The sequence below is a fragment of the Etheostoma cragini genome, chromosome 11, assembly GCF_013103735.1.
Source record: "Etheostoma cragini isolate CJK2018 chromosome 11, CSU_Ecrag_1.0, whole genome shotgun sequence".
Classification (NCBI taxonomy): Eukaryota; Metazoa; Chordata; class Actinopteri; order Perciformes; family Percidae; genus Etheostoma; species Etheostoma cragini.
In genome coordinates this window covers 7,766,474-7,790,768 of record NC_048417.1, presented here as the reverse complement: position 1 = coordinate 7,790,768, position 24,295 = coordinate 7,766,474, and the positions used below count along the sequence as shown (strand labels likewise).

The 24,295-nt window shown below is 38.9% G+C and overlaps 1 protein-coding gene across 1 annotated transcript in view; it reads right to left on the bottom strand.

The window, feature by feature from the left end:
• Positions 1 to 24,295, bottom strand: part of adcy5 (adenylate cyclase 5) — a 72,169-nt gene that overhangs the window by 5,150 nt on the left and 42,724 nt on the right. The window contains exons 4-19 of the mRNA XM_034885354.1: positions 21,258 to 21,369; positions 18,859 to 18,986; positions 17,661 to 17,819; positions 17,376 to 17,517; positions 15,871 to 16,008; positions 12,143 to 12,165; positions 9,247 to 9,406; positions 7,645 to 7,742; positions 6,281 to 6,368; positions 4,439 to 4,555; positions 4,148 to 4,306; positions 2,749 to 2,933; positions 2,592 to 2,612; positions 2,132 to 2,264; positions 979 to 1,242; positions 159 to 363 (exon numbers count right to left, since the gene is read on the bottom strand). Coding sequence (XP_034741245.1) covers positions 159 to 363; positions 979 to 1,242; positions 2,132 to 2,264; positions 2,592 to 2,612; positions 2,749 to 2,933; positions 4,148 to 4,306; positions 4,439 to 4,555; positions 6,281 to 6,368; positions 7,645 to 7,742; positions 9,247 to 9,406; positions 12,143 to 12,165; positions 15,871 to 16,008; positions 17,376 to 17,517; positions 17,661 to 17,819; positions 18,859 to 18,986; positions 21,258 to 21,369 — 2,132 coding nt within the window. The remainder of the gene's footprint in view (positions 1 to 158; positions 364 to 978; positions 1,243 to 2,131; positions 2,265 to 2,591; positions 2,613 to 2,748; positions 2,934 to 4,147; positions 4,307 to 4,438; positions 4,556 to 6,280; positions 6,369 to 7,644; positions 7,743 to 9,246; positions 9,407 to 12,142; positions 12,166 to 15,870; positions 16,009 to 17,375; positions 17,518 to 17,660; positions 17,820 to 18,858; positions 18,987 to 21,257; positions 21,370 to 24,295) is intronic.

Genomic DNA, 24,295 nt, shown 5'->3' with positions numbered 1-24,295 from the left:
CACAGTGTACACCAGTTAGGAAATGTAACTCTTAACTTAATTAATCTTCTGAGAGTAACAGTTGCCGTCATTTGAGTTCCAGTCAATAACAGTTTCCCTGTCAGATGTACTAAATCCCTGAGCAACAGTAGCACCCTTACTTCTTTTCCGCAGCTCACCTATTTGCATCTTGAAGTTGTTAAAGGAGTGTTCGTTGATGTATTTCATTTGGTCCATCAGCCTCATCGCATAGTCAGCCAGGGCTCGGATGTGCGAGCGCCCGACCTTGTCGTATGTGGAGTCATTGAGGCCGGAGGCCGCCATGTAGGTGGAGCCGATGGTCTTGATCTTCTCCAGCTGACGGAATTGGTCCTCGCTGATGATCTAATCCATCAATCATGTAAAATACTTTGGTGAAATGTTATAAAGATAATTGTTAATTGTGTTAAAATCTTAAAAATGTTATAAAGTTTTATATGTATTGAATCCAATTTTAAGTTGATAACAACATTCTTTGAGCTCCAAGTCTAACAAAGCTCCTATTAATATTTAATTTCCTCTGTAATGTATCAGTAGCAAAGTTATGTACAATTTTGTAAATAGTCCTAGAGTTTAAATCTGTAGTCAGTATTATTTCAGATTCATATTGTTGATGTTGATCAAATTTTAGAAAGGATGGAGACTAGCTGGTGAACAATTATCACAATTATCCAGTGAACATTTAGCTATTATTTCATTTAGTTATGTTTCTCAGTTGATGAAGATCAAACCAGACATGAAAGGAGAAAGAAAAGGTATCAGGTGGTAACAAACATGACTTCAAATGCATGCATAAAGTGTCTCTAAAGCAAACAGAAACCAACCTACCCCTTATTTCACTGGGAACTACAGTCTCATAAAGCACCACTGAAAACAGTAGAGTCCTACAGTGGAGGCCACAGATTTACATCCTCACTCACACAAGCAGACAGCTTTCAGCTAGATGTGTTCACATCTCACCTCATCAAAGTCAGCGATGATCTCGTTAAGCAGCCGCAGACACTCCACTCCCTCGTTGTTGCCTTCCAGCTCCACGTAGAACTCCGAGAAGTTGCTGATGGAGGCGAACATGACAGCCACGCACTCACACGACTGGTAGTACAGCTCGTCGTTGCGGCGTTCGCGCTGCAGGAAGTGGGCGGCCACATCTTTGGGGAGGATGTTGTGGAGTAGACGGCGGTTATAAGCCTGAAGCTCCTCCATCTCCTCCTTCTCCTCTGTGGCCTGTAGTGGGTTCAGTACAGAAATTAGACAGGGAAAAACAACACATTTGAGTTTTTAAACTATTAATGGACAGATTTCTACGACATTTTGATAGAGATATTCATTGTCCCCAGAGGATAAAGCAGCACTACTGGCAGCTTAATTATCCAATGAAAAATCCTGATATCAAAGAGATGGATTGAAACAAAATAATCTAGAGGATATGATTATGAGTTGTACTATCAATGAGGGTTCTTCAATTACTACTGCTGACATTGTTATTTCTATTCATGGTTACCCAGACACCACCCTCTGGCCACTATTTACATTCACTTAACCACTTAAACTTTTATCCTCCACCTAAAGTGTGGCTGTAGACTCTTAGACTAAGACTACTAACCATTAGTGACATCAGTGAGCTGGAAAATAAAGACCCCCCCAGCCGCTCAAAGTTTTTCAGATAAATAACTTAATTTTACCCTTGACTGGACAACCAATCACAGGCAGCTAAGCTTGCTTTGGAACCTCCTTAAGATTTCAAAGAACCCTGGTACAACCCTGGAGACAGCTTTCTTAAAACAAGTTGAGTATCAAACACTTTCCCCCCTGCAGGCCTAAAAAACTTTGAAAAGTTGTTTAGCTTGCTCTTTCTCTGTGGAGAACAGCATTAGTCTCTTTGGATTCATGACAGTTACAATGGAGTCCAATGAACCCCTGCACCTTAATAATAATGTCACAGGTTAGAACATGACCTGGAACTTAAGGGGACATTGGATGTATTTACAATCGTTCACTGGAGACCAAAACTAAAAACCTAAATCAAGTTTAATAATTTACATTGTGTGGACTTGATTTTTGTTACAAAAATTGAGTCATACACACACACACACACACACACACACACACTGACCTGCAACTTCCAGAGGAAGTCGAGCCTGGCTGTGGACTCTACCTGCTGGGCGTGAAGGTAGAGGGCGAGAACGAAGACAGTGATGACCACCGGGGTCATGATCTTCAGAGGAACCTTGGAGTCCACCACACAGCTAGTTTCAACACACACACACACACACACACACACACACAATGCAAGGCTATCAGATGTGTAATGCTATGTAATGAACTACCAACTCATCAAACATACAGATGTTAAGTTACCCTATTTGAGTGTAAAGATGTACTTTGCAGGAACACTGTGGCACAATAACAAGCTGCCCTTTTAAATCTTGGCTCATTAGCGTTAGCATCTGTTGCCAGCAGGTCATTATAGTTAAATTTCTGCCACCACAGAGATAATGATGCTGTTAGCTTAAACAGATGACAGAGGTGATGCTTTGGGTCTCTGTGGTAATAGAAGTTCCCCTCAGTCTCACCTTGTTCCATTCATGTGCTCGCTGTGAGGGGGAGGAACAGAGAAGAGCCAATCAGTGGTTAGAACATCTAAACACACCAAAGATTTAAACACTACAAGCGTACACACACACATGCACACACACACACACACACACACAGGCAGCAGTAATGACTCACACAATGTTGACAGCGTTGGCCATCACCAGCAGGTCCTGGTTGTCGAAGAGGCTCACTTTGGGCACCTCCATGACGAGGAGGTAGATTAGCTCGATAGAGAGCATGAGGAAGAGTTTACCGATGCTGCTGATCTGCAAAAACACGGAGCAGGCCAGCATGCTCAGCAGCACACAGGACGAGAAATACTGAGGGAGAAAGATGGAGAGAGGGGAAGGTACATTTTCTTTTATGTTTGGTAGTCAAACTTTATAATCTGTAATACACGGTTCTGATTGAATGAGTCACGTCCAGAGTTATTATGAAACACCCCATAAACCCACAATTCTGACCACTTAGCTGTTAATTTAAACATTAATTTGCAGGCTAAATGTTAACACCTCTACCTGCAATTACCCTCACTTTGTATCCATTTGTTCTGCTACTGTTTAAAATTATCTCACTTGTCTGAAGCATTGACATCTTAAAATATACACTTACAAAGTGGTTCACTGTGACGGATTGAATTTCTTGTCCCTTTTATTGCAATGATGTGTTGTGCAAAAAGCAATAAGGTACCTGAGGTGCTACTTCACAGCCACAGTGTTTTTTTGCAGTTTGCCTCATTTTACACATGAATTAGACTGTAGCCTGTCTTTTGGCATGATGAAATAATTTACATGCATGTATATAAATGTTAATATTATTCTGTTCTGATGGGATTTTATATTTCTGTAAGGGACTTGCAGCAGCACTAAAGTCTTCTTTGGTTAACAAGGCTGCCATGAACATTGTTCACAGATTTATTTGATCAACACAGTTAGTCACAAACATATCATTATGATTTCTTGCAGAAATGCTTAAAAATGAATTTTCTTACCTGCTTCAGAAAAAAATGTTGCTCATCTGAGCTGAACCTTAAAAACTTAGCCCTGCTATGCCCTGCTAAACCCTGCTATGCCCTGCAGTGGCCTGCTACATCATGAACTACTACAACTACTATTTCTAATCCTAGTTGCATTAGCTTTATTGGGATTTTTATTGCCACTGTTCATCAGAACCCCGACCGGCACTGTCAGACACCGCCTACCAAGAGCCTGGGTCTGTCCGAGGTTTCTCCCTAAAAAGGAGTTTTTCCTCGCCACTGTTGCACTAAATGCTTGCTGTTGGCGGGATAAATAGAATTGTTGGGTGTTTTAAATCATAGAGTGTGGTCTAGACCTACTCTATCTGTAAAGTGTCTTGCAATAACTGTTGTTGATACAAAAAATTAAATGTAATTGAATATGTTCATTGCACCCATTTCAATTAGCTTGTTGTTGAAAAAAACGTAGAATACATGTTATTTTGCTTTAAAACAAAACCTAGTAGGTATTTTGAATCAGAATTCCCACTGTGCAAATAAATAAACACACACACGTACCTCAGGTAAGCTGCAGACAAGGCCATCGTCTCCACAGGGGCTCTGCTGTGTGTCCAGGCTGTAGTTGAGGAGGTGAGCATGGCAGGCGTTCACAGTGGCCAGACTGATGTTCAGCTCTTCCCTTATACAACTCCGTAGGTCAAGGCCGCTGCAAGTGAACTGAACAAGGTCAAAGGTCAGTCAAAGACGCAACAGAGGTAAGTCAGTTTTGTGACATTTCAAAATGCTCAGTGCTTTAAAAATTATTTCATGAGGAGAAAGTTACTCTTTTTGGTATTCTGTTGAACTTACAATATTGATGAAAGCAGAAACAAAGACAACGATGATGGTGAAGACGCCCACCAGAGTGCTGTTCAGTCTGGACTGGACTATCCTCTTAGAAAGAGTCTGCAGAGGGACTGGGAAGAGCTGGGAGCACGGCAGAAACAGACAGAGCCAGGGCGTGAGTGATGGGCTCATTTTTATCCGGAGCCACTAAATAAATACAAGCCTAAATACACACTGCAGTTCTGCATGTCACTTTCTGAGTTACCATCCGTCACAATACCATTATCCAATGAAAAGACATCAATAATCCTTTCTGTACAATCAGTAGATGTACAAATGGAAGAGATTTGTTTGTTTTTACCAAAACAGAACAATGAATCATCAGTAAAAAAAAAAACAAAAAAAAATCAACAGCAGCTCCACTTTTCCTTGTGAAATGTCCCTCATGGCCTGTCAGCAGGTGATGAGAGAAGGAAAGGGATTTTAAAGCCTCTGGAGGTCTGGCAACTGAGATCTGACATCATCACCATCCTCTTGTCTTAAGTGCACTTAATCTCTATAACTCAGCCATGTTTAACACATACAATAACCAAATAATCAGTGAATGCCATGTTTACTACTGTTTCTATTAAACTTTTTACAAATTTTACAAAGGTCAGACTGCAAACTTCATTTGATGTGTCAAACATTTTCAAAGAGCTGAGCTTTTGGATGGCAGGTGAGACATAAATACTACAAAACAAGTATGTAAGATACAACGTAAAAGAAATGTAATTATCCACAAAGTTTTAGTTTATTTACTGACTGATTAATAGATTGACTAGCTGACTGATGTGGAAAAAACACAGTACCCAGTGACAACACACTGGCTGATAAGGCACTAATTAGTAGATGTAATGAAACAAAAGAACCATGAATTACTGCACAAACACCATAAACATCACGTGCATCTACAGCCCACAAACAGACCATAACAAAAACTAAAAAAACTATTCCTTAAATCATCATCTGACCATAACACAATATAACAAAACTTAAATAGGACATTATTTTAATGCTGCCTCAATCTCATCACATACAACCTGTTAAGCTGTAGCTTCTACTATAGCAGACCATCTTGTTTTTAATGACTTCTGGATAATCAGGCTGTGTGCGTTTTTTGAATGTTTTACTTGTAAATAAAAAAAAGTTACCTCACTACACCAGGGCGTCCTTGAAATGCTTCCATAAAACATCTTATCATCTTTTAAAATAGGAAAGGCATTCTAACGCCAATGTGACTGCCCCCTTGAAGCAAGAAATGAATAGCTCTGTAGTGAATAAACTGTCATTAAAACCTAAAATACCAGAAACATAAACCCAACACAGGCCCACAGTGGACCGATCAGTTGATACTATAGACACACACCAACAGAGAAACAAAAATCCTCAATCCAAAATGAGCTTTGTTCTTTTAAGAGCTATTAAGAGTTATTTCTAGGTGTATATTGAAATCACAAATGGTGATATCTGCACATTGTATTAAGGAATTTGGTTAAAAACTCTTATCTGAAAAACTTGCAATCAGGTCAAGAGCAGATTATGTTTAAATGATAACTGACATCTGGAATGTATAGTGAACACAGCATCAACCCTCTGCCTGATAAAAGATGGAACAGATTTATCTCTGTCATATCCGATACTGAAGTTCCATATAAAGAAATAAAAACAAGCCCTTCTGTTCTTTGCTGACATTTGAGATAGATATTCTACAAAACAGCATCCATGTATAAAAAAAGCTATCCTATCTTTTAAAACTTGATCAGATCTACACAAGGAGTTGAGTTTATATGGCGATTTAATTCATAAAAATAAGAGAATACTCACCCCAAAACAGCAGTACACAGTTGAGACGAACATGACAGCTGTCAGGATAATGAAACCGGTGACGAAGAAACCAATCATCAGACTGGAGCTGCAGGTGACACAGTATGTCCTTATATTCATATGATGATTCTAGCTGCATTTCTATGGTTCACGGTTTGTTTTACTAATACACTGTCTGTGTTGTAGTTTCAAAGGGAACACTGTGGGCAGCAGCATCTGCTTCTCTTTATTGTCCTTGATCTTGTGTCAATGTTAATATGAAGTTGGCATTGTGTGTGTGTGTGTGTGTGTGTGTGTGTGTGTGTGTGTGTGTGTGTGTGTGTGTGTGTGTGTGTGTGTGTGTGTGTGTGCGTGTGTGTGCGTGTGTGTGCGTGTGTGCGAGACAGGTAATGATAATAGCAGAAGGAGACCAAGGTAAACAGAGAAGAGGACGTGTGAATACGGTGAAAATGATTAAGGAAAACAGATAAGACAATGAAAGCCAAGAGGTGGTGAAGAGACCAGGAAGAAGGGACTCTAAGAGGTAAAGACAGAAATAAAGGAGGAGAGGGGAGTGGTGAGAGAAAAGGATCAAGGAAAAAGGTTAATAAAGAGACAGTCTAAAGAAGATCAATACTGAGAGATGGGCAGTGAGAAAAAAGAGAGGAGGTTCGCCTCAAGACAAAATCTGCAAGATATCTTTGAGTCTGGCTGCTGCTCAGATGCAATTACACAGATTTTAAGTTAATATTATCTTTTATCATTTGTCTAATCAGCTATGATTTTTATGATTGTGGTCTTAAGGCTAAATAAAGCAATGTGCAGGATTTGTTATGCTACAAAGATTATTCAAACATTTGGACAAATTGGCAGAGAAGCTCATCAAACATAAGCACTTTCCAATTGGACATTGTTCATAAAAGGATGTATAACTACTATAACTAATGGATTTGACTGTATTGTCTACAGCAGTACAGCCTATTTATCTCCCCCTCCTTCAGTTGCACCTGCTACACTCTCTATGTAAATGAAAAGTTTACTTAAAATTAAATATTAAAATATTTTCTGTGCAATATGTAATGTACATTTTCCCAATCTGCAACACAAACACCCAGACTCTCCCACTGATCATTTAAGATTTAATTGGGATTGTTACAAGTTCTCACGTCCTGTCTTTTGAGATAATAGTGGATGCTAGTGCTAGCATAAAGGGGACGCATGGATGTTGTTTGGCTGGCAGGGGTAAAATGTCTTTGAGGAGCCAAATTACTGTCACCCCATTTAAAAATCATAAAATTGTGATTCACAATGGGGGCATATATTAGTGAGAGGATGAAGAATTTAGTCTACAGTCTTCTGTGTTGTATTTCAAAGTGTTGACTCACGATGGCACAATGATGATCTGGATGAAGCAGATGAAGAGAAAGACGAGGGAGGCGCAGGCCACGTAAGCCCCAAACCTGGAGTCCACCTGTTTCGAGTACTGCAGGAGGGAACAAGAGGAGGAGAATGAAATTATATTTTAACACTGAAAACAATTTTCTTCCTTTCTGTCCCTGAAAGACTGACAGCGCCATGGATTTATCAATCCACAGCCCCTGCACTGTCTGTGCTCCTAGGGGATAGAGAGGGGGACGGCAGGTTAACAAGGTGGCATGCATGTTGGTAATTCTACTAACAACAAGGGGAACAACAATCCGCCCTCATATCGCCTACTGCATGTACAGTAGTGGCACTGTACTCATACTTGTTACTTGCACTCAAGTCAAACATAATTCACGAAAATGAGGTCTTTACACTTGACTTGACTGCTGTGAGACTTTTGGCATTTTTTTCGCAATGTTTTTGACTGCATTCCAAAAATGATATGGCTTTGTTCTGAAAACAAGTATGCATTCTCTTTATTCTCAAAAATTAAGTGTCCCTAATGCTCTGTACGACTCCTTCCAGATTGATCTTGACTTGGGAGTGGAAAGCAAAACCTTCAAAAAGTCTCAAGTTTTGAGCTGGTAAAATCGCATAACAGAAAAATTAAATAAGACAAGACAACAGCTTGATTATTTGATTAGTATACATGCTACCGGACAAGCGGATGAAGATGGATGGATGGATGGATCCCTAACTTTGGTATTTGTGTACTGCAATTTCTTATTAGTAACTGGGTGAAATATATGCAGCAGAAACTGATATACAATATCATCCTGTAAAAATTGGACGTATTTATATATATTGAGTTTTAGATCAGATAAATTAAAAGATTAAGAGTTGGTTGAGAAAATTAACCAAAGGCTAAAAACCCTCTAGAAACCCACTGAATTATATAAATTAATTAATTAAACAACACTGTTACATAAGTTAAAACAAGGTTTTTTTCTTATTAAAGTCATAATTTAATGCATGAAAGACTTGCTACTGTGCTTGCCCCATTAGTCTTAAAAACAGCTCTGCATATTGTTCCTGGAAAGACAGCTGCTGACATTGGTGTGTTATAATTGTTGCCTCTTCTGTGATCAACCTACCTACCTACCTACCTGATGATAAGGCGGCATAAGATTCCAGGTACTGAAGGCTGAGATGATTTCATCCACAGCAATCTCGAGGTTAAAAAAAGTGCTTCTGATCTGCTCTAAGGCTTCACTTCCTTTCCATTGGAGGAAAAAAAAGGATTGAAACTTGAAAAGAGGACTCAAATTCTGTCCTGTTTTCCCAGAACTCTTTTGCAACTACTGGATTTCTAACCTTTCTTCTCAACCTGTCCTTCACTGTCTGAGATATTTCCCTTCCTTTTCCCTTAAGTAGCCATCTTCCCCCTTTAAACCCCAGTTCCTCTCTTTCTCTGTTAGACTTTGCTTTGACTGACTTGCTCAAGGGACAGAAAAGAGCGAGCAGGAGAAAAGCTTTTTGCACAGAGAAGATTGCTTGTCATGGCCAATTATTTGCTGCTGTATTGGCAGTGTGTGTCACTATTTCTGTGTGGACGTCCTTACTTTTTTCTCCAGGTCATGCTCTCTGAAGGTGAGCAGGAACTTTTTGACGTGTTCGGAGCGCAGGCGGTCGATGCTGCGTGCGTCGATGGCGCGGCCCAAAAACTCGTCCACCTCGTCCTCTGGGTTTAGGTTTTCTTGTGCATTTCTGAATATGAAATTCCTAAATGACCCAAAATGAGACCAGGTGACATTTAAATCTCAGGCATTGTGTTAAATTGTGTCACTTCTTAATATTGTGTTGTGTTGTTTGCATTATTTATAATTGATATATTGTGAATTAAAGTTAAATAAAATGAAAAGAACAGAAATAAAGTAACATAACATTGTTTACACATTGTCATTTGATAAATTGTCTTTAAAAGTTTTGTCATGTTGGTTCAGATGTGGGGGGGGATTTGTCTTGGACTATTTTGTGCTGCAGCTACTGTTAAATGTAGAAAAAAAGGAACGTTTTTTACTTTTTAGGTCGACAGGAAATGAGAGAATTAGAGATGCAACATACCTCCCTAGCCAGGCTCGAATCAGTAACATTGCAGTTCACTTAATAAATTAAGTATAAATCCTTGGCAATTAAGGCCTTAATGTAGTAGAAATAAGACTTATTTTGCCATTAAAGGGGCTTTTTTCCTCTCATGAATTATCTGCCTAAAGTCATGTTTAACATTCAGGGTATGATACTGGCCAGAGATCTTTTTCCTGAGTCTAATCATAAACTTCTAATAAATGGACTAGATTTGTAACTGCTGACTGCACCAGACCAAGCAGTTGTACAGACAGATGTCCAAACTAAGCTGTGATATTGTATCGAGTGTTGCTTTCTAGCAGAGTATGATAAAAACACAGCATACACTTCCTCTCAAATCCAAAAAGCTGTCAGTCTACATAAGAAGCATGATCTGTGCTGTGACTCGGAACAGAAGCTGTCAGCTTGGCTGCTCCAGCTCACTGTCATGTCAGAACAAACTCCCAGAAACAGAACCGTTTGGGAGGAGAGTAGGAGGACAACTTCTTTAGAAATAACTGCAGTTCTTTGATCACTGACAGCCCTTTGGTTAAACTTCCCCTCCTCTGACTTTATATTTAGGATGAGAAAGTGATTGCATCACATTGTAAACTTTCTAAAGAGGAAGTTTATCTCTGAAAGAACTTTACACAATAACAAACACCGCTAGACAGGTAAGTTCCATCAAGTTGAACGCATATTAGTAGCAGTTAAAAAGTATGAGTATATTGGTACACATTTCTGTTTCAAAACTAAGAACAAGACAATTAGAATAGAATATATAGAATAGAATAAAGCTCATTTGGGTCTAAAAAAGAAAAACATTCTGTGGGTCCACAAATCTACACAAGTATTGATTGAACTTCCCCCAAGTCATGTAACTATGAAATAAATATTGGAAATTTTAAAGCATTTCAAAGAGGCTAAATCACTTAGTACCAGTTACTTAATTTGTCAACACTAATAGTGTCAGAAATCCCGCCAACAAAGCAGCATTAACGAAGTGATCTCTAAGTGAAGTTTAACTTACTGATGAGTACTGCTAAGTGCAGCTCACGTGAAATATATTTATTAATATTTGCAACAACAAATAATGTAAAAGCCCCTAAAACCTTGGTTTCGAATTATATTTCTCCCAAACAGAAAAAATAAACTTACGTATTTTTATGAAGATTAAACCACAATATCAAATACGGTCCTAAATTTGAAAATTGTGTGTCTATATAGGCCCAAATCACACTTAGTAACAAGCTTACTAAAAAAATATGTTTTCAGGAGCTCCATCCCAAAAGACTCCCTTTTCATCAAGTGTTATTTTGTTTACCCTCGGTATTTCCCTCCATGTGTGTATATCAAGTGAGCTTAAACAATCGCAGCCCCAACTTCTAAAAGGTCTTAACCATCTCTGCTGCCCTTTTATCAGGAAAGAAAGACCCATTTTTTTAGTAGGTTTATTAAAATGTCTGCAAGACATTTAAAGCAAGAGCGCTGCAGGGTGATTTTGTAGATTACAGGTCTTATAAGATTACATAGTAACCTGGAGCATAACGATTTAATGTTTCCATCTGGGCTTTGGTTATGCTATACAAAAGTCTCTCGTAACATATCGTGACCACTAAGTGTATGCAAGATAACAAAGAAAGCTTACAGCAAAAGAAAACAGAGGTATTATCAGATCCCGTGGCTCATACACAATAAATATTCCTACAGTGTAATCTGATCTAATATTGATCTCCTGATTAAGGCTAGAGCTATATATGTCCTGTGACTCAAACAGTGTTAGTTCCTTTCAGGGCTCAAGTTTGTCATTGATTTCAAAGTGGCCCATTGATTTTTTTTGTTCTCAGTTCTTTTTTGTTTTAAACCCTTGTGTTGTCCTGGGCTCAGATCTAACCTGTTTTTAAAATATTTAATATCAGAAATATAGGTTTATTACAACCAAATTGCCCCAAGATAACTTGGTTGAGTGCATGCATGTTTGTCTGGAACCTATACATCATTCTTCACAGGTAAAATGAATGATTACTTCCATTGAATTTTGGGTGTTTTATTCAATTTCGTAGCGTTTGAAAAATATATTTAAATTGTATTAAAACAGTCTCCTGGCTAAAACTTTGACATAAACTAGTCTGTTGTTTACTCATCATCCTTTAATCTTAAATTTTAGTCAACATAATTCATAATTTATGGCTTTTTTAACTAAAGAATTAGCTATAACGTAATTTAAATTAGGATTCTTGAGGAAAAACAAATCTCATTAAAAATAAAAGACAACACAAGGGCCAAGATACTGACCGTAAACCCAGATTCAATCAGACAAAAAGAGACAACATAGACCAAGAGAGCAGGATGAGAGGGAAGACACAATGCTGTTGAGATACAGTCACTACTCACTTGTCTTTGGGATCTTCAAAGCCCTGCCAAACAGAAAAGAGAACAGAAAAGAGCAAAACATTAAAACGATTTAGCTGTAGATTAAAACATCTCGTGTTTGAACAGCGGGACAGCAACTGGGAACTTTATTTTAAACCGGTTTTAAACCAGATTGGCCCCAGTTTTTTTGTTTGCTTTACCCTGAGTTAACAACAACAAAACTGGCAAATGCACAAGTAATCTTGATTGATGGAATATTGAAAATGTTTAAATTGAGTAAGTAAATTATAAAACAAAAATGCCAAACATTTCTTCCCAGTATCTCAACTATGAGGATTAACTGGTTTTCTGTTTTATGTGTTTGTAAATTAAAATATCTTTAGGCCTTTGACTGTCATATTAGTCTCTGGACATTTTTCAATGATTATAAGTAATAATCAATACCAGAAACATCAATCGATATGAAAAGATAACTGTAAGCCAGAGCCAGTCTAGCATTAACGGACCCATCTTCACAGCGCTAGCCACAGCCTAACTGTTAAAAACATAAAAAATTATTTTACTTCTGTGGTGGCCAGACAGTTTTACGCTTGTAGATGAATTGTATATCTACAGTACATACATATGTTTTATTTGAATAACACATTATTATATGAATTATGCAACATTGAGTTTCCTTCTATTAATCAAGTGCTACTTTGTAGCAAAAATATGTCTCTGTGTACAATTTTGGCTAAATACACACACACACACACACACACACACACACACACACACACACACACACACACACACACACACACACACACACACACACACACACACACACACACACACACACACACACACACACACACACACACACACACACACACACACACACACACCTTCTCATTCAATGCGTTTCCTTTATTTTCATGACTATTTACATTGTAGATTATCACTGAAGACATCAAATTATGAATGAACACATGTGGAATTATGTACTTAACAAAAAGTGTGAAATAACTGAAAACATGTCTTATATTTAGTTTCTTCAAAGTAACAACCCTTTGCTTTTCTGATAGTGTTGCAAACCCTTGGTGTTCTCTCAATGAGCTTCATGAAGTAGTCACCTGAAATGGTTTTCACTTCACAGGTGTGCCTTGTCAGGGTTAATTAGTGGAATTTCTGTCCTTAATTAATGGAGGTTGGTTAATAATTAATGAAGTTGGGACCATCAGTTGTGGTGTGCAGAAATCAGGTAGATACACAGCCGACGGCCCTATTGGACAACTGTTAGAATTCATATTATGGCAAGAATCAATCAGCTAAGTAAAGAGAAATGAGTGGCCATCATTACTTTAAGAAGTCAGTCAGTCCGGAAAGTTGTGAAAACTTTGAATGTGTCCCCAAGAGCAGTCGCAAAAACCATCAAGCATTACAACGAACCTGGCTAACATAAGGACCGTCCCAGGAAAGGAAGACCAAGAGTCACCTCTGCTGCTGCTGAGTCACCAGCCTCAGAAATCACAAGTTAACAGCAGCTCAGTTTAGAGAGCAGATGAATACTACACAGAGTTCTAGCAGCAGACACAGCTCTATAACAACTGTTAAGAGGAGACTGTGCGAATCAGGCCTTTGTGGTCAAATGGCAGCTAGGAAACCACTACTAAGGAGAGTCAACAAGCAGAAGAGATTTTTTGGGGCCAAGAAACACAAGTAATGGACATTAGACCACTGGAAATCTGTGCTTTGGTCTAATGGGTCCAAGTTTTAGATGTTGGTTCCAACCAAACATCTCCTTTTATTCTTAAACATTTCAGAAAAACGTGTAAAAATCTCCCTGTTTTTCTGAATAAAAGGATGATGTCTTCAAATGTCTTGTTTTGTCTGACCAACAGTCCAAAACCCAAAGATATTCAGGTACTATCATGTATGACAAATCCACTTGTCACAAAAGAGAAGCTGGAACCATCAAATACTTGACTTTTTTGCTTTAAAAATTGCTTTTGTTTCACTTTTTCCTCTCATCTTTTCAACAGATGAGAGCAGTTGAAGAAATAGAAGTAAAGGTACGTGCATGTGTAAAGTCGTGGATACCTCATAAGTCATTCACAGTCCACTGCTTAGCATCTGTGTCTGGATAGATAGATAGAACAATAGAGAATATCCATCCATGACACACCTCCCACCTTCTCATTTCTAAACAAATTGTCTCTCACTACTGTGTGTCTTTGAGTCTTCACTCGCTACATGTTTTATCTACAGGGGTTGCCGGGTGATTAATTAGCAGAACAGAGATAGAGAGGGAGAGAGTGATAGGCAGAAGGGGAACCGAGGCCAAGGAAGATCTGTGTCAAATAAAGTTAATGTCAGAAGCGTTTATGTTTCTGCAGACTTTAAAAGGGATTCAGAGTGTAAAGAACACACAGACACTTTGGTGACAATCTCTTCTGACATAAGGCAAACAAAGACAAAGAAACCCACAGCCGCTGACACGATGACAGGACCATTAACTGTATGTACTCATCAAGGACGATATAGAGCAGTCTCAGCTGTAGGGTTTCTGCTATTACTGTCAAAAAGATCAATTGTAAATCATATTGGAACCTTTGATTTTGTGTTAGTGTGGTTGGAGTTTCAGTAGTTTGCGCTTTTTTTCTTTTTCGTTTGTTTGCTCAGTCCTTGGCGGTTGCTAATGACAAACAGAACAGTGGGGCTGCTACAGAGCCTCTGCCTTTGGGTCATACACAAATATACAAACAACTAATCATAAAAAAATAACTGATGTGGAAATCCATGCTCACTGTTTATTTACTGAAATAAAACAGTGAGCTAAAAACACTGAGTTAAAAATAAAGTCTAGGTGGAAAGTGTGAGGTAAGAGGATATGCACCTGACCTCTGGAATAAAAGCAGTGAATGACACGTAAGTAAAAAGAGTTTTTAAGTAATGTGATGCAGTATTTAACAGCCAGTGAAAATGTTATAATATTAAAAATGCATGTCACAGCAGTGATCCGGTTACATTGTGTCTCTTGGATCAATTGAGCACAAGTTAACGTTAAGATGACTCCCCTGGGCGGTACTTTATCCTCCTCACATTTGTATTACCTATTCTGTCCCATAATAGATTCATTGAGAGAGGTGGGTGGAGTCATGATCCAAGAATAAACAAAACACTGCGTGTGTGTGTGTTTGTGTCCATTTCCTGAGTAATTCTGTTTGCAGGGTTGTCTCAGCAGAGAGAGAGAGAGAGAGAGAGAGAGAGAGAGCGAGAGAGAGCGAGAGAGAGAGAGCGAGCGAGCGAGCGAGCGAGAGAGAGAGAGGCACATAAGTAAAAATGTCAGCATGGACACATCACTCCGCTGCTGCCACATTTCAAGCTTTCATCCCAGGAGAGGTTAAAGTGTGAAGGATGGGGGTCGCCACTGACAGCACTGACCAACAAGATGTGCTAATTGCTTCACCGCGGTCGCCTACATGTTGCTGTTGTCTCTCTGAGTGCCCCTGAGAGCCCCTCAGAGCCGAGACGATGTGTGAGAGGTGGAGTGTGTCATGAAGGGCCATCACCGCTGCTTATCAGGACTGCAGATCAAAGGATTATGAGTATTAACTATGTGTTGGCTTCATCACCAAATGAGGGTTGAAAAAAGATATTATTGGCACTGGCTGTGGCACTCGAATAAAACCAATAAGCATAATAGCATCTCTACAAAGCAGAGGGTCAGGAAACTCTGAAATGAAGACTTTTTAAATCCTCCTCACCATCCTCTTCATTTCCTTGGAGACCTGGTTGCCCCCCATATGGTTGTAGAACGGTCGATCAGTCCAGTGGCCACTGTTTTGGGTGACAGAATTAGTTCTCTGTCTGTTCATTTTGGCTATCATTGCCTTTTCCTCTTTCTGAAAGAAATAAAAATACAGAATTAGAACATATTCATTACATGCAGAGGAACTCACAAAAACTAAACAAAAGATAAAGTTCATTGACAGACACCAAATCTCTTTCTGATATTTGGTTTGGCAGCAACTGGTTGAGCAGACCAACTTGCCTCTACTGCACTAGGATTTTATTTAAATGCACCAGTGGTTAAAAATAAATTTTTTCAAGTACTGTACTTTTGAGGTAATTCTATTACCTCAAGAGAATTTCCTTTCACTGCGGAAAATGTAAAACATTTCTTTACTCATCATACTGTGAGAAGCAGTAAGGAAAAACATCCCCCAACTCAAGGGGGAAAGCGAGTTTTCCCTTCTGGTGTTAAAAGATGTTTTTCTGAGGTACTATCCATTTATTTCGTACAGATCTGATAATAGAACCACATTCTGGTTCTTGGTTGTTGTTTTTTTCAAAAATGGAAAAAAGAAACTAAAATAATTACATTGTACAATCTTCCTTCTGTCTCAGAGCATGAGCAGCAAAAGTGAGAGAAGCTATCACTTCACATGACATGCTATCTATAGTCCCAGCTTGTGATACTGCTGGAGGACAAACACAGCTGATAAAAGCAGTTCTGTCATAAACAAACTGGAGCTCATGCAGCCAATTGGAGATAAACCCCCCAAAAACTGTTCACATGGACATAATCCCAGTTTATAAACAATGATATGTACAATATGGACTGGCTGTTTTTATTTTAAAAGACAGCTCCATCAGGAGCAGAGCTTGAACACCCACAGCTTCGGTTTATGGTTCGAATCAGAACATGAAAGTTATCCAAAACTATTAAATGGTGTAACTCCAGAAGGTTCGCCATTACTAATATTTACAGAATAGCATTATTACTGATGTTTTTTAAATTATTGTTGTTTTTCCTATAGATTTTACTATAACTGTATTAATTAATTTTCCTTTGTGAATTATAAATGAATGCACGTTAACTGCCCAGCAAAGACAAAGGTGCCATCTAGCCGGCAAAGAAAGTCTAAAGTCTAGCAGCTAAAAAGAGTTTGATATTTTAATCAGAAGGTGATGGAAATCTAAAAGGACTGTAAATATTGGACTTAAAACTTTTCATGTAAAAAATGGAATAAAAGTATGTATCTGTTATCACAGCAGCAGCTTTACAAAGTGATAATATGGCTGTGTGTCTGTCAGCTTGTTGTGGAATTCTATTGCCCCCTAGTGGCTAAACATCAACATATGTCTCTTTAAACTAAACAAATTAAATAATAAAAAGCCCTAACAATGGTGTATCTTTTTAAGTGTTCACTTTTTGTGTACTTTTATGACTGACCTATGCAATTTCAGACATTAACGATGACCGTACCCTTTTCTGACTGCAGCCGACAATGAGGTAGGTTTCTATGTTGTGCTTCTTCAGGTAGGCATTTCGTTCTCCACCTGCTCCGTCCTCCACATCGTAGTCCCCGTTCAGATAATTCAGTGTGGCCTTAGTGATATGGATACGCCTGAAAAGGAAAACAACACACATAAACACTCATACAAATGTTCATTATTCAGATACTGTATATGGCTGTACATACAGTTTCAGCAAAAGGGACTGGTTTGTAGTTACTTTGAATTTGACTGTAACTACTGTAGAGAAACCTACCCAGCTTGGCCCCCAGCCTCCATCTGATTGGCGAGTGTGACGTCATTGGACCAGACGTCAAACTGCCACTTCCTGAGTCCCAGCACCCCACAGTGCACCCTGCCGCTGTGTATTCCCACTCGCATGTTCACGTTTACCCCAGTCACCTCACGTACGAGCCTGCAGAAAACATTAGAAAGTATGAAGTGGTTAAAATAATAATCTGCCAAATGATTGTTTCTAATTTTGCAAAGATATTTCATACATATTTAATTATTTAAATCTGAATTTTTAGTAGCGTTGTCTTATTCAAACTATATGTTTTTGTTGTTGATGTAGATCATGAAGTGAATGTTTGGATGTGTCTTGCTGCAGACTATGTAAAGTAAAAGACATGTATTGTTGATGACTGAGAACGTGGCAACAGACTATAGACTAAACAGCAGCCGTGGTGACTTGCAAGAAAGAATGCAGCTTTTAATGATCAAGACGAATGACCTGAGTGAACAAGGGCCTTCAGAACACATTCCCCATTGCTGCAGCCATGCAGTTGTTATGAGTAGATTACAGCTAAATATGTGGATAACGCTGCAAATTGGACTAATATCACAGCTTCGACCTGGTGGTTTTACTGAAGACCATGTCTAAATTAATCTATTTTGGAAATCAACTTCTGGGTGCTGGGACACTGTGTAATTAATGTTTTTCTCCCAAATCTCTAACTTGTCCTTTAAGCATTAGCGCAGTGTATGGTTGGATAGGGTGCCATTCAGACCCTTACTACTCTGAGCACCATCAACAGGTAAAGAAAATGTACAGATGGACGGATGAATAAATAGAGAGGATGATGCTAACAGAGCAGAGGCAGATCAGCTGCGATTGCTTAGAAACCTGGGGCCTGTTGGAAAAAATAAAATAAAAACATTGGAGGAGGAGGCAGAGGATCTCTGGGGACTTTTTTTGGATGTATGACAGAAAAGTATTCCTATGTACAAAGTGATATTATTTATTAACCGCTCCTACGGCTAATTTAAAATACCCATGAAATATGACTAAAACTGCATCTGGAAGTTGTCCGTTGAACAGTTTTCCCAGCCAATGACCCCCTACTGAAGCAGACTGGAAACAAGAGCTTCTATTACCATTTTACATATTTAGCTATTTTAATTGCAGACATGCATTAACCAGCGATGCCCTGTTAACCCCAGGGACTACTTACGAGATGGCCTCTATCATGTCCATCCCCATCTCCACACAGCAGTGGGCGTGGTCGGCCCTCGCCTCTGGCAGCCCAGACACGCAGTAGTAGCAGTCTCCCAGGATCTTGATCCGCAGACAGTGGTTCTCCTGTCAGGAAAGTACAACTTACTGGATAAGTACACCAGCTCATAAACCCAAGGAGAGTTTACTCTGTTGGGTTACATCATGACTTTACATTGGTTAGTAAACTGTACAGCTTGTCCTAGTCACATACCAAGTTCATTCATCCTTTAATATTATTGGCTGTGTGTGTGTGTGTGTGTGTGTGTGTGTGTGTGTGTGTGTGTGTGTGTGTGTGTGTGTGTGTGTGTGTGTGTGTGTGTGTGTGTGTGTGTGTGTGTGTGAGAGAGTGCGTGCGTCTGCCTGTGTATTTGTGTCCTGAGGACTATTGTATGCATTGAAATTAAAATGCCTTTTACAAACCACAACCACATAACTGTTTTATCCCAATCCCAGTGATTTAACTAGATCAATGTTACGGCTGCAACAAAGTTCCATGTTAAAACCATATCCTCCTCTAGCGACAATCAAAAGGTGAACAATCCAGGGTGTAAGACAGGCCCGGCATTAATACTAAACAACCAGAACAAAAGTCAAACCACTGAAACACGTTGCTAAAAATAAAAAAAATCAAGTTATTGCAGGTTTAAGGAGGGTGGAGGCAGAAATCTTAGCATCAGATTTTACAAATCATGGACATTGAAAACCCAAACTATCTGAATGTCAAAAGGGCACTAGAGGCAAGTGAGATTAGATACGGAATTTAGTCAACTGATCCTTTACAAGGGCATTCGGCCTCAGAGATGAGTCTGTAATGTGAAGTTGTATTTGTAGCAGATTTATAAGTTTGTTTGTGTGTGTGTGTGTGTGTGTGTGTGTGTGTGTGTGTGTGTGTGTGTTTATCTGTAGGGCTTTAGAGAACACTGCGTCTTATGATGTCCACCTGAGTATCTCCCCAGCACATGGCTCTAGAAAAAAACAAAAGACCCACTGTGTAAAAAGCACAGACAGGGCGTGCGTGTGCGGGTTTGTGCGTGCATGCGTCCATGCGTCCATGCTTGCTTGCTTGCGTGCGTGCGTGCGTGTGTGCGTACAGGGTACATCTGGCATGGACATAAAACTGCCAGTAGCAACGATCCTGGTTTATAATGCCATTATGTCCGTTTCACTCATAAATATTGATTAGCACATCATTTCACCTTTCATAAACAAATGACATACATTGAGCATCAGCTGGACAAACAATGAAGCTTCTGGATAAGAAAAAGAAAATGTCAATATTCATGAATGTGCTGTGTATAAAGCTGTGGTTAAGATTATTAGAAATCTGCTGCAAACACATGTCTGGCTGCAGGATATTGATGGCAGATATGAAGTTGATATTTTGGAGATGCCCTTCAGCTCTGTACAAGTCTGTATTCATGCTAGCATTGCCTGTATTTTTTTTAATAAGTAAGAACATTAAAAGAAGGTGACCAAATAAAATAAGTTAAAAAACAAAAATTTGATGACAAAAAAAGAAGAAATGAGAGTGCCTGATATAAAGTTCCATTCATTTTTATAGTAAAATTTATTTTTTAATACTTAGTTCCCCTCCTGTGGTGGCAGTTGTATTTGTTTGATGTATCAGCAAGTCCTCTGTCATTATGAATTCAAATATTATGCTGATTATATTCCTGAAAGACAACAACTAAGTCATAGATTATTTAGCACTATATTATCTGTTTGTCTTCCTTGAGTCCTCATTGTGAACAGTAGGTTCAAGAGCGTGTTCCCCACTTCTCAAGCTTTGAGATAGACTGTACCCTAGTCCTTGAATAATGTTTGGGCAGCTTGTGCTACTATATCAGTTTGTCCTCCTCGAGTCATCCTTATGAACAGACCGTACAAGAGTGTGCCCCCCACTTCTCAAGCTTTGAGATAGACTGTACCCTAGTCTTTGAATGACTTTTGGGCAGCCTGTGCTCCTAACTAGTCCTCTCCCAGCTGTCTGGCATTCACGTGAGCCTTGAACCAGGCACAGTATGTGCTGGACAGTTTTCAACATTAAACTATGATGACAGCAACATCACCAGTGGTCTAAACTGGTATACTTATAAGAGAGTGGTACAACAGCTCTGCACAGAAATCACCTGTAAGTGCCAGGTACGGTTTAGATACATCTCTGTGCAAACATTTTCTAGCTTGCTGTCCTATTAAGCATCTTTACATTTTCATTAGCTGAAATTGGATTATTCTCAAAACAAAAAAGAAACAAACATACTTTTTCCTAGAACAAAAGTATGTTAACAGAAATGTCAGCACAGTTTGTGGCCGTTCCATGCATTATACAATACATGTGTGTGTTTGCTTTCTTACCGCTGCCAGCTTGTCAAAGCGGGCGAAGAGTTCATTAAGAGTCATCACTAACTCCTGTGCTGTGCACTGGGATGCCAGGCTGGTGAAACCCTTGATGTCTGCAAATAAGATACTGCAGAAACAAAAAGACAAGAGAAACAAAAATTAACGTTTTTTTATTATCCCAGTTTGGAAGGACCAATTCCCTCTGCGTCTCTCTGTACCGTTTGTCTGGTGAGGCTGCAGACAGACATGTGCTACCTTTCAAGTGAGCTATTTTCACCTTTGAGGCAGCATAATGGTTCCAAGTCAGGCACATGTCACTGAGCATGCTTCTGTGTTCACACGTTTTTGCTAGTTTGATGAGTTGAGAGTGATGAACTCTAAACTGATAAAGGCATGCCGAGTCACATTGATGGAACTTGTTGAACCCAGTGCAACAGTATGGCTCTTTTACGTGTTTTTAATAGTTTGTAGACTACAATAGAGTTATATGTCATAGACAAATAGGGTATATATATATATATATATATATATATATAGAGAGGGTATATAGCCTATATCAGGCTCTGGTTACACATACAACACTTCTACAGTGTACATTGACTTTGATTTATACTTTTCAGTATGAAAAAATTTGGAAAAACACCAGTGTCATCTGTAAAAATAGGTTTTATTAAATTTGAAATGAGTTCTGGGGCTCTTATTATTATTATTATTATTATTATATTTATTTACTGAATTAACTGAGTGTACCCGCTTTGCTACAGCCTATAACCATCCTCAAAACTCAAAATAAAAAAGAAACCATTCTGTCCTTTGAGCTTGATACACCAGACAAGAGTATTGAAATTACTCTGGTCAAGATGTACCCCTGAAGTCATTGATGGAGGTGATTGGTGTGAGATTGTGGTGTATGCATGCGTGACAGCGTAACAGAGAGAGACCTAATACATTTGTGAGTAGCTTTGCACTTGTAGGAAATTAGCTTCCATTCCCTGAGAACACAGTAAACTGATATAGCAAAGTTCATTTTGTGATCGAGGCATTTTCATTACCCTCCTAACACTGTCACATCTGCGGGACAGATGATCTTGCCGGGCTAAATAATAAGAAACAAGGACAAAGAGACCATGTTGGCGGGTAGAGAAAGCAATATGCTCAGCCTTAGCTGTGGGAGGCAGGTTGGCCTCATGTACACTTACAGATAAAACCCAGAAGCTTGTCCTGAATGGCCCGAGTTGTTCTGTAAAGCATCATAACCCTCAACCACACAAAGTCACATCTCAGGCTCAACATTTCTTCAATAAGCCTGTTTATTCTGTGGTCACTGATTTTCTCCTGGGGTGAAACGTGATTAACTTCATAAGTCAGAAGGCAAGATATGCCTTGTGTCTTTTGCTACTTAATAATGCTGAACATTGTATTCATTGCACAAACTTCAATAATGATTCACCTAAAGGAGCTTGACTCAGCTCCTTAGGGGACCCCCAATGATCAAATTAACTTTAAATAACCTTTGAGGAAAAAAAATCCATCTTCACCTTAAAGGGATCGTTGTAAGAGGTACTTTGTAACACCATTTACCTACAGTTAATGGTGGTCGGCACATGCCGACCCGGAAGCTAAACAACATTCTGGACCGGGGCAGCAGCGTATTTAACAAATTTATATTTCAAGAACGTATTTTAGCCACATAAAGGACCACCTAAGAAAATCAACAGCCCTTTCCAACAGCAAACTGAAGAATTGTCTGTGTCTGATGTTGTGAAGCCTGATATTGCAACCTTTTTTATTTTTTTTAATACATAGAAGTAGCTTTCTGAGTCAAACCTCCAGGAAGGACAAGAGAGATCTATAAATAAATAAAGTATTCAGACCTCACAATGTAGGTGTCTGTGACATAGCCAAGAACATGGTGTGATTGTAGCATGTATGGGCAGGAGTTGGGAGTGTTTATGTTCATATATTCACATGTTAAAATAATGTGAGTTTTTATCCTGGGTTTGACACTCATTTTGTCTGAGGGTTACAGCAGGTTTTTTCTCTTGGCTGGCCACATTTAAAGAGCACCAAAGTGTTCATATGAACCTGGGTTTCAAGATGCCTAAATCTTCTTAATTTGGGTCTCAGGCTGAAGAGGATTAAGAGTCCCCGCTCTGGGGTACAGAGACATTTCTGAGAAGAATTGATTGCTTTCTGTGAACTGTTGCATGGGAGGTCGAGTGAAAGCAGACGCTTGACCAATGTGTCTGAGCTCAGAGAGAGGTCTGTCTCGCTGGGTAGAAGCAGAGAAGCAGAAGCAGAAGGAAGGATGACATGCTCTAGAGAGACTGGAGAGAAGTGTTGATGCAGTAATTCACTTGCCTTTAAGGCATAGGTCTAAAAAACCTCTTTGTATCCCAATTAAATCAAACAAAAACTAATTGTAGTGCACCTCAACAAAATAAAAAACTATCATTATCTTTGTATTAGGATGATAAGGATTTTTGTCAAATATGTATGGTGAGGATTTCTTTGAGATGAATTGGCAGCACCTTGGTTGTTTTAAGTTGTTTTAACACATCCATGTCTCTGTGGATGTGTATAGTCTTGCATTGCCAGACCTATCTCCACAGCACTGAATAGGAACAGTAGCCATAGTCAAGCCAAAAACTGAGCTGCTGGTCCTAAGAAGTAAAACTTGAGTGGACTAAATTTAGAATGGTTTTATTTAATAGCTCATAATTTCAACGGTTTCTTGTAGGGAAAAGATTGTGCATTTGGTTACTCAACAGTTATATAAGCTTTCTCAAAACTTGAAGTTTTACTTGTTTGAGAAGCAAGGGAGCCAGGCAGAATAGGGCAAACTAAATTAAATTAGGAAATGCATGAGTCAAGAAAAACACAAGAAAAAGAATTACACTAGTATTCCTCTTTCTTCTGTTGCAGATTTCAAGATTTAATAAACGTTTTCAATTCAATGTTCTCTCGATTTTAAGAGGAATCTATTTATAGTCAACTATATATATATATATATATATATATATATATATATATATATATATATATATATATAT